Source organism: Myotis brandtii, unplaced genomic scaffold (assembly GCF_000412655.1).
Source record: "Myotis brandtii unplaced genomic scaffold, ASM41265v1 scaffold165, whole genome shotgun sequence".
NCBI classification, from domain to species: Eukaryota; Metazoa; Chordata; class Mammalia; order Chiroptera; family Vespertilionidae; genus Myotis; species Myotis brandtii.
This window is the reverse complement of record NW_005356042.1, coordinates 4,178,683-4,189,467: the sequence shown is the minus strand read 5'-3', so window position 1 is coordinate 4,189,467 and position 10,785 is coordinate 4,178,683. Positions and strand designations below refer to the sequence as shown.

Below are 10,785 nucleotides of genomic sequence, written 5' to 3'. Positions count from 1 at the left end.
GAGGTGTAAGCCACCAACACCCAGCAAACCTCTGCCTGGGTTTGTCACGAGGGACCAGATGCAATTCAAGAATTTGCTCTCACAGAGGCAGAAACAGGCCGGGGGACGAGGGTCCCAGTTGCGAAGCCTCCAGTGCACTAAGGAAGCATGGTGTTCGTGGGAGGAGTAGGAGGCCCTGGTCTTCCCAGTGACCGCTGGCGGCCAAGGCTAGCAGGGCCTGAGAGCATTGGCGGGCAGGACGCTTGACCACAGTCCTCCCCCTGGCCACCATGTCCTCTTCACGGGTGACCCTGAAGCCAGCTTCACTCTGAGTTGGAGCTGCCTGGGGACAGAAACACACTTGCAAAGGAAGGTTGTGGTGACTCCACACCAGCCCTAGGCTTTCACTATTTGCACAATGAAACCCATCCTGCTGCTATCGATGCTTTCAAACATTTTATTTTTTTTTTAAGGATAGCAATAATTTATGCCATGAACCAAACAAGAGTACTGACAAGCATTTTCTGGCCCAGTCCACCATTGCACAGCCCTGTCCCCGCCAAGCTCTACCACCACTGGGGGTGGCCCTGCCTGAGGCAGGATGTGGTCAGGGGGCTGAGGCCAGGACCCTGGGCAGGAGGAGGCCCCAGAACAGCCCAGCAACCACTGCAAGTGCCAAGGAATTGAGATTTCTTCCAGGTCACTATCAAAGGGAAATGACAAACCAACCACAGGAACCCTCGAAAACACTGAGATGGCCTGGGGCGTGGCCACCTCCACCCCGTGTGCACAAGTGAAACTCCATGGTTCATTCTGGCCCCAGTATTTGCCCCCTCTCTCCTTCCCTCCCCAGCTTGATCCCACAAGTTTGTTTTTGACTTTTTTTTAAAAAATATAATTTTGTAAATGCTCCATAAAAATACTATTGTTCCTAGTCAAACACAGATATTGCAATATGAAGAGAAACTGCTTTGACTTTGCTCTATAAAATGTGAAAAGGTTATCACACTGGATAATATAGAAAAATGCCAGAATTTCTAGGTATCACAAAGCCAGTACCAGGTGCACAGGGGAAGTGCTGCCAGACGCCGGCGGCCAGCCGGGTGTCGCTGGGGCTCCCCCTCCACATGGGGAGGACACCATGGCTTTGAGAGAGGCAGATAGCTGACTGCTCTCAGTCCCAACAGGTCGGCCCTGAGAGGGCTGCCTGCTTGGCCTGAAGCACCGAAGAAACCAGCCACGCTTGACCAGGAGCACAGGCAACCATCCTCTGATGGAGGGGGGACAGTGGTCTCTCCCGGCCTGGCAATCCGAGTACCGCCTCTCCTCTGAAATGATGGAGGACCACCTGGCCCGCAAGGCGCATTCAAGTGCAGGCACTGGGCCACAGAGAGCAAGCATGGCCCTGTCCCCCGAGGCGGGAGGTTCAGTCCTGGTGGCTGGGCTGCGCCTTCAGTTCTCGGAGAGAGACAGGGCCAGGGCAGCCTGGAAGGCGGCTTCCTCATCAATGCTGTAGTCCTGGAAGACAGGAAGTGGAGATGGGCTGGGGGACTCAAGGGCCCAGACATGAGGGCCCAGCTGTGCTAGCGACTTCTCAGGACCACTTCCTCTGTCCAGTCACCCGAACAGACCAGCAGTACCACGTCCACTCTCCCCACCTCCCTCCAGCACGACTCAGGCCAAGAATGAGGCCCCCTGCAGTCATGGGGTCACTGCTGCCATGTGGAGAAAGCTCTGTTGGAGGTTAAAGTGCTGCCACATGTGGGATCGCTGTCTGGCATCTCCCAAGTTCTCCACATTGAGGGCCCCTGCAGCTGTCCAGCGGACACCTTGTCCAACAGACCCCTTGCCCAGCGGGCCTGTGGGAGGGGCAGACACTTGGAGAAAGAGGTGTCCTTTTGCCTCAGATGTGAAAACGAGGGTTGTGAGAGGAGCAGAGAAGCCAGAGAGCTCCACGCCTCCAACCACAGGGACCCTGGGGCAGACAGGAGCATGAGTAATTATCCCATACAGCCAGGAACCTGGAGGCTGCAGGCTGGCAGGGACAGGACAACAAGGCTGGGTGGGGAGGGGCTGAGCAGGAGGAAGAGCCTGAGGAGGTGCAGGCCTGGGGCAGGCAGGTTTCCGACCAGAGCAGATGAGATTTTCAAGATGGTGAAGTCCCTTTGGCTTTTCTCCAATAAGCACCTGAGGCCAGGCCAGCCATCACCCTCCACGGGTTCTCTGTCCTGGAAGGGCTGGGGAGATGGTCCCCCTGCAACAGCCACTGTACCTGTGGTCACCTCTCCCAGAGAAGCACCCCCCTCCCCGCGCAGTGTGAAGAGAGCTCTGAAGAACCAAGGGGCCCTCTCAAACCATTCTGTGCTGATCCAGAGTCCAAGGACCTCTAGCGGCCACGTGGACCTGCCCGCCATCAGCACCAGACCTGTAGGTGCTTCCACAAAAATTTGGGGAGGGCCCTAGCGGGTTTGGCTCAGTGGATAGAGCATCGGCTTATGGACTGAAGAGTCCCAGGTTCGATTCTGGTCAAGGGCACATGCCCGGGTTGTGGGCTCCAGTACGGGGCGTCCAGGAGGCAGCTGATCAGTGATTCTCTCTCATCATTGATGTTTCTATCTCTCTCTCTCCTCTCCCTTCCTCTTTGAAATCATTAAATTAAAATCTGGGGAGGCTTTTGTGTGTTCAGCTCCCTTTGAATTATGGACCTGAGGCTGGTTAAGGGCTGGGGAGGGGGAGGACACGCACCACAAAAGTGTCGTAGGAGAACTTGTGCCGGTGGAGCAGGTGCTGCAAGAAGTTGGCGCTCTTGTAGCTAGGGTCACCCCAGGGCATCGCTGAGCAGATGGGGCACACCTGGAACAGGGACACTGGGGTGAAGCTGAGCAGGAGTGAGAAGCGAGCCCCCGCCCTGGGGTCCCAGGAGGGCACTGTGGGTGGACAGTGGGGCTCAGGCACCCGGGCAGCTGGCAGCGGGCGCTCACCACACGGTTGGGATCGCTGCGGTGGTTGTCCACACAGTGCTTCACCAGCTCCTGCTGGTCCAGGTTGCGGGCGCCACAGTAAGGGCAGGTGAAGGTTGACCTGTTAGGGACGGCACTGGGGTGGGGAGGGGAGGGGTAAGTGGTGGCCCGACTGGGCACTACCGACCTTCTTGCAGCCCAGCCCCACCTGCCCCAGCACAGGTGTGCCCTCCCCTCCCCTGGCAGCAGGCAGGAAGGAGGCTCAGCCTAAGTACTGAGGACCCTGGCCACCTTGGGGCCCTCTGTCCTGCTCCCCAGCACACCCCACTGCAACTGCTCTGTAACCGCTTGCTGCCTCATACACTCCTGTCCCTCTCCTTCCCAAAATGGCTGGGCAAGTGGGGCGAGGACAGGCCACCTGCCCCGAAAGGAATCATCTGTCCAGACCCTGCTTTTCTGGGGACAGCACACCCCTGCTGGGAGGTGATGCAGAGCCCCTTCCACTTCCTCTGGGCGGAGCAGCACTGCCTCCACCTAGTGGCACAGACCAGGAGCTGCTCCCACAACCCACAGGGACTCTGAGTGCCCCTGGTGGGGTGGCCTACCTGGGAATGGGCTGGGACGTGTGCACCACAGGGACAAACTTGGGACAGTTGGCCATCTGCTCCTGGACCTTCATGCATGAGGAAACGTGCACCCTCATCTTGGCCAGTGTCACCTAGGAAGAGAGGCAGGGCAGGGGTCAGGCAGTCGGGGGGTGGGGAGAGGGTAGCAAAGCCTCTGGCTCCGTTGGACCAGAGAACAACCAGCAAGCAGGCTGGTCCTGCTCCTGGTGTTCACAGCCCAGCGGTGCAACAAACAGATTCTGGGGCCTCTCTTAGGGGCCCACTGTCCCTGCTGGAGAAAAGAAGGCAAGGGAAGGAGACAGACTCGAGACCCCAGGACATGCCTCTGAGCTATGCCCAGCGGCAGGTGCACACTGCTTTACTGCAGCGTGGCAGGAGGCTGGCACAGTCCTCAGCCCCTGGATGGGAGCACCCCAAGCTGGGGTCCCTGGGGAGCTGCGGAAGTGCAGAGCCCCTGGGGGAATGGGAAGTACGTTCATTCAGGAAAAATGCCCCCGGTAACAGGAACCAATGAGCCAAATTCTTTTAGACAGCCAAACAGCTGACAAAACTCCTTACCAAAAGGTACCAAACCAACCCAAACCAAACCCAGCTTGACCTTCTCCTTGGCTGCCTGAGTCACAAACTCTGGCAGGGTGTTGGGGAGGAGGGGTCCCAGGTCAGAGCAGGGCCGGGGCAGGGCTGCGCTGAGGAACCTTGGTCAACCTCCCTGGGGAGTAGACACCACCTTCCTGCCATGTGGCCAACGCCAAGAGGCTGGAGGGTAAACATTTCACAAACAGAGGACTAGTTCACAGAACGGAGGAAACAGCAGGAGAGGGCGCGGGAGGGACAGCTGCCTCCATGAGCACAGGGCACTATCCCCAGGACCAAGGTCTGAGCCAGGTGTCTGGGTAACAGAATAGCCTTCCGATACCAGCTCTGCCCAGGGTTGGGGGGCATGGAGTGAAGGGCAGAGCCACTTCACATGTGAAACTATATGAGGATCAAGGGGAGAAGCGGGGAAGGGACTATGTGAGCTGGAAGGGAAGCCCCAACAACCCCTCCTGGAGGTTCTCAGGTCAGCCCCGAAGTTCAGACCTTTGACCTTTAAGGCAAAGCAACCAGTGGCAGCTTTCCATTGTGCTAAGTTGGTAGAACTTGTTAACCAGAGAGATGGCTAAGTCTGAAAATGTAAATTTAAAATCAGTTCCAGTTCCATCCACCAGGAGGCAGGGTCTCCCAGCCCTGGGGGAGTGGTGGGTGTGAGGAAGGTGGTAGGGTGGGCTCTAGGGCAGGATGCCTAAGGCAGGCGATGTAGGTGACAGAGGCCAGAGGGCAATGTGCTCCATTCAGCCCGTGGCCCCAAGCTGCCCTCCTCTCCCTTACATCAATGCCCCGGTGAGCATCGGATCACCGGAGTGTCAAGGCTGTGTCGCGTGGGTTTCAGCTCAGCCCATGTCCCTGCATCAGCCACAAGGCACACAAGTAACCCAGAGCCCAGGCCAGACAGTGGAGTTGGGAGATGCAATGCGGGACCAGAGGCAGAGCCACCTGAAGTGCTCGGTGCCGTGAGGGAGGGGCTGAGCAGAGCTGCAGGGTCCTCAACAGGAAAGGGAAGAGCCCAGCTCCTCTGCTGGAGGGCGAAACCAGGCCCCAAGCACCCTCCTGGCCCCGAGGGCACCCGGGGGTGGGTACCTTCTTGCTACAGCCCCGGCAGGGTGCCTTGTAGGACGAGAGCTGCTTCTCCACGTGGGTAGCCTTGTCCACCTTCTTGGGGTCGAAGGGCAGGCGGCACAGCGGGCACAGGGGGGATGGTACCTGTAGGCATGGCTGGAGGCACTCCCCGCAGAACCTGCAGGGGTAGAGGACATGGGCCTGAGGTCACAGGCCAGATTGCTCCAGCACACGTAGGGCAACTCACCATTGTTGTCAACTGTGCATTTCTGGAGACAGTATTTCCGAGCCTGAGTCCCACTGGCTGGATGGGTACCATTTGGTTCAAAGATGACCCCAGATCCCTTCCCAGCTATGGGCTCTTGGGACCCTCTGCTGTATCCTGGAACTGGGTAGAGCTGCAGCTGTAGCTCTCTAGGACCCGTGCTGGCCCATGGCCCTGGTCCCAGCAAGAGCTCTGGCTATAATAGGAGGCCTGAGCTCAGCCTGCCAATCTCACTGCCACATGGCGATACCTCAGGGGGCTCAGAAAACATGGGGACAGTACAGGGGACCTTGGAGACCCTCCACTCACTAAGCTCTGGGGAGTGAAATCACTAACAATGGTGGGAGAGGAAATCACAGGACTCACTGATGGGGAAGGGCCAAAGCTGGCAGGTGAGCATCACCAGCCTTGGGACAGTGCCACCTTCTGGGCAGGAAGGGCTCCCCTGATAGGCCTGACTGGAGGAACAGTGACAGGAGGAACTGTGCTCAGGCTCCTGACAGTCCAGCAGTGATACTCCTGGCCCTGGGCATACACATGGGCACCTGAGGCTCCTTGCAGCCCTGAGCTCTTGGCGCTGTCCCTGGAGATGCCCCGTCCTGTGTAGGCTGCATGTGCAGAGAGCCCTCCTACCCATGCACCCCTCAACTGGAATTTACAACCACCCCAACACTGCAGAGGAGGGTGCTGCTCTTTAGAGAAAAAGCTGGTCAGAGGGGGTGAGAGGGAGAAGGCGCTTGATCACAGGACCACTTCAGTCCAGCTTCGTAGGAAGTGCTGTGGGGACCACTTAGCTGCAACAAAGGATCTAGAACCGACACTGAAATGGAGCCTCCGCAGCCCAGAAGAGCATGTGCTCAGTCCCATCACGGGGACTGAGCTCAGACGCACACACGAGAAAGGTGGTAACTCTGCAGACTACAGGAAACCAGGGCGGGCACCCCTCTACTCCCACCTGTGTAAGTCAAACAGGCTGGGCCATGGTGGGGACAGGAGCTGTACGGGACAAAGGGATGTGAAAATGTTTCTGAGTATACAGAGGACTCAGCTAAGCTAAGGGGTCAGAGTTCCCTTTGCCATCATATTCTCACTTCCTTCTCAGAAAAAGGCAGCCAAGGGAGATCCACAGTCCCTCCTTTGCCCAACCCGAGGCCCGCCTCCTACAGGCTGGCCTCTAGTACTGCCACCACCTGACTGGTCACCTCTCACATTAACATCTGCACGTGAGATAAGGCTCAGGTAGGCCTGACACCTAGAGTGCAGCGTTCCTGGTGACCACTGTCCTGCAGAATAAGGAGGTGGGCCCACTGGTCACGTCCTGCACCCAGTGAGGGCTCACCAGGCATCACAGCAGGCATGCAAAGGAGATGTTATGCACCCAGCCCTGGTGCTCCAGTGGGATGCCAGGGCTGTTCCTCACCGGTCTTAGGGTATTTATCAGGCAGTCTCTCACTTCACCCAGCCTCTGGAGGGAAGTGCTGCCTCGAGGGTCACAATGGGGAAGCCGAAAAAAAACCAACGAGTGCTCACCCAGCACTAGTGACAACAGCCAAGCAGAAACAACCACGTGGCCATCGATGGGTGTCGGACATGTGGATCTCAGTCTATCTCTGTGATGCACTACGACTCAGCCATAAGAGGGGGTGTGTACTGACAGGTGTGACCACTGGAGGAACCTTGAAAATATCATGCTCGCCCTGACCGGTTTGGCTCAGCGGATAGAGCGTCGGCCTGCGGACTCAGGGGTCCCAGGTTCGATTCCGGTCGGGGGCATGTGCCTTGGTTGCGGGCACATCCCCAGTGGGGGGTGTGCAGGAGGCAGCTGATGGATGTTTCTCTCTCATCGATGTTTCTAACTCTCTATCCCTCTCCCTTCCTCTCTGTAAAAAATCAATAAAATATATATATTTAAAAAAAAAAAGAAAAAAAAAAAAAAGAAAATATCATGCTCAGCCCTAGCCAGTTTGGCTCGGTGGATAGAGCATCAGCCTGCGGACTGAAGGGTCTCAGGGTCAAGGGCACATGCCCGGGTTGCGGGCTCAATCCCCAATAAAGGGCATGAAGGAGGCAGTCGATAAATGATTCTCTCTCATCATTGATGTTTCTATCTCTCTCTATCCCTCTCCCTTCTTCTCTGAAATCAAGAAATAAAAAATAAACAATATCATGCTCAGTGAAAGAAGCCAGTCACAAAGGACTACATGGTATGATTTCATTTATGTGAACTGTCCAGAACAGGCAAATCCACAGAGACAGAAAGCAGGTTAGGAGTTGTGGGTATAGAGGTTGACTTCCAATGGGGATGAGGTTTCTTTTGGGGACGATGAGAATGTATTAATACTGAGTGTGGTAATGGTTACTCAATGCTGTGCATATACTATGGGCCACTGAATTGTACACTTTAATAAGGGAATTGTCTCTCAATAAAGCTGTAAAAAACACATGCAGAAGGAATGGACATAAGACAAAGGACACACATGGGGATGAGCTGTAACCCTCAACACTGGCAGAATGCAGGGTCCAGTGCAGGCCTCCGGAGGAGCAGGTCTCCGATGAGACACAGAGGTCAAGGTGAAGGGTACCCCACTGTCCTCCAGTAGGAGGCAGGGGAACTTTGGGAGTCGTGGGAAGGCACACCTGGACCCCTGCCTGACTCTGGACTCGCCCAGCCCCGCAGCACTGCTTGTCTCCTTTTCACAGTCCCCGAGGAGCTAGAGGCAGAACTAGGTGTCCACACAGTAGCTCAGCTCATGGCCTAGTTTCCAGCATCATCAACGTGGTGTGCTGAGGGCTAGAGCAGACTACCAGTGCTCACTTCTCCTGCAGGAGGTTCCTGCCTGTGTCTGCCCAAGGGACTGGTGCTGGGCAGCTTCTCAGCTGAAGGGGCCCGTTCTCATGTCAAACCCACAGGCACAGCTGCCAACAGCCTGACGACCAGTGCAGGGACTCCAGGCTACAGCAGCACCACTCAGCTTTTCTGGGTGGTCACTCAATGGCTCATGTGCTGACCCACCTCACTGGGCTCACCCACACAGATCCTGAGCCGCCTTTGAGCCCATGTGCCTTGTCTGAGGCTTGTGTTCTCGGGCAGCCAAGCAGGGAGTGACCAAAACTCCTGGAGCCTCTGGGACCCCCACCCAGAGAAGCCAGCTCATTGGCCTGGGTGCCGCTGGCAGAGGGCTGTAAAGGCTCAGTGGTCTTAGGGTCTGCAGTCACTGCTGCAAAAGCAGAAGGTGGAGAGGGGCACTGAAGGTGGTGGGAGGAAAGCGGCTAAGAGGCAGGGTGGGCCTGGCTGCCTGAGCTCAAACCCTGTCTTTGCTGTGAGAATGGGACCTTTATTCAGCCTACCTCGCTTTCCTTGTACAGAAGGAATAGTGGCAGTACCTGCCTCACAGGGCTGTGGCATGCAGGGAATACTCAGAAAACATCTATTATCATTCCCTACAGTTCCCCTTAAAAATGAACTTTAAAACTTTTCTATGACCTCTGTTCAGTAACAAACTGTATGTGGGGATACTCAGATGCAGGGACAGATGTGACAGCACTAACTAGAGGGGATGAAGAAGAGGGATAAAGGCTAAACCCTGCCCCCAACACAGGCCCTCAGGGGAGGGTCCATCAGAGGGTTAGAAACAGCCATGCAGTTTCTGTTTCCGGATGTGGCTCACTGCCCAGGATGTCCCTTGAGTGTGACAGAAAACCAGCTTCCTCTAGGGCCCCTGGGGAGTTCCTGGGAGCTCTCCCACAAGCTCCACTGAGGGGCTCCTGCTCGAAAGCCTATAACCCCTCCTTCTGTCTGGGTGCTGGAGCAGGGGTACCTGTCCCATACAGGGCCGCTCTCACCACCAGAAAACCTATTTTGAGAAAGGAAACTACTTAGTCAGGTAGCTGTAGAGGGAAATAACCAAACCACCAGCAAGGTTTTTAAAAGGAAAGGCGGAGCCTTTAAATCCTCTTTGCTCATCTGTATACATGCCTTCAAAACACTGGGCCAGAAACTTCAGGAAAGTAAGAAGTAGAGACAGAATAGCTAGGAACACAAGCCAGCAGGGAGAGCCAGGGAGTAGGTCTTTTTAAGGCACAAGCTGTAGAAGAGGCCCTTGTAGGACCAGCCCTAGAAATAGGAGAGGGGTGAGATTATGCTAAGAAAAGCAGGGGGGAGGGGCTTTATAAGAGATGTTTCACAACAATCCTGTGTAGTTCTGTATTCTGGAAACCATATTTTAAGAAACGATGTACTTGGATAAAAAAAGAAAAAATACAGTTTTGTGCAGACCAAGAGGCTGGAAACACTGTGGCCCAGGGCTGGGTGAGTGTCAGTGCCATGGGGACACCTCTGAAACCTAGGGAAGGGTTTCTAAAACGAGAAGCCTCACAGTTCTCTCAGTGATGGACTGAAAGACGCAGAACACACCTCCAAACACCCACTAGTATGTGCTTACAAGAGACAAGTGCTGTTCAGAAGCTACCCCTGTCAAAATGTCACCAGCAGCATGAAAAAGTCTGCAGGGCTCTCTGTGCTGCCTGGCATGGGGCGGGGGAAAGGAAGGGAAGGCTTTCTGGATCCTGACACTATCCCGGCCACCTCCCTGGGTGAGGAGCAGTCACACACTCACCCAGCAGTTCCAGCGACCACTTTGTATCGAGCCTCCCAAGTCAGCTACCTTTGTTTGCAACTAGGGCCTCCTACCAGCCCCGTGCACCTCAGCCCAACCCCTTGGAGCGAAAGCTCCGCCTCCTCAGCAGCTCTTCCAGCCACCAAGCCCTCTGGGCCCGCTCCCCACCTGGCTGACTTCACTCGAGAGCTGCATTATTCAGTCACTTGGGAGATTCAGAGCGGACACTCTGATCTCAGCTCCCTCCCAACCAGGCTGGCAGCTCCAAGATGTCTTGAGTGAAGCGCTCAGCTGGGAGGAGCCCACATCCTCAGGTTTCTGTTCCCCGGACCCTGCAGGAGGCCTCTGTAAGCCCTGGTGCAGGCAGCTGGAAACCCTGGCAAGGTGCTTCACGACTGCTCCCCTGTGGGCCGGCCTGCCTGGCTGATCGGTGATCGATGTGACCCAAGTTCTCCATCAGAAAGAAAGGAAGCAGCACCAGACTCCAAACAAGCCCCGCTCCTAACTTTAGGGAACTTCTCTCCTCAGTAAACTAGACAGCAGACAGCCGGTCCGAGAAAGAGTTGACATCAAAAGCCACAGGCATTTATTTACAACCGCCCACTCCAGTCTCCGCGGGGCCGAATCCAAGCGCCGGGCGCAGAGGTCGCGCGGCTGCCCTCTGAGCACCGGGGGAGGCCCAG

General features: G+C 56.1%; 1 protein-coding gene across 1 annotated transcript; it reads right to left on the bottom strand.

The window, feature by feature from the left end:
- Positions 1–420: 420 nt before the first annotated feature.
- Positions 421–6,657, bottom strand: RNF166 (ring finger protein 166). The gene is made up of 5 exons (XM_005862504.2): positions 5,243–6,657; positions 3,545–3,657; positions 2,961–3,075; positions 2,725–2,832; positions 421–1,497 (listed from the first exon to the last, which is right to left on the bottom strand). Exons 2-5 carry the CDS (start codon positions 3,640–3,642, stop codon positions 1,432–1,434), a joined length of 387 nt encoding a protein of 128 aa, XP_005862566.2. The 5' UTR covers positions 3,643–3,657; positions 5,243–6,657; the 3' UTR covers positions 421–1,431.
- Positions 6,658–10,785: the final 4,128 nt, after the last annotated feature.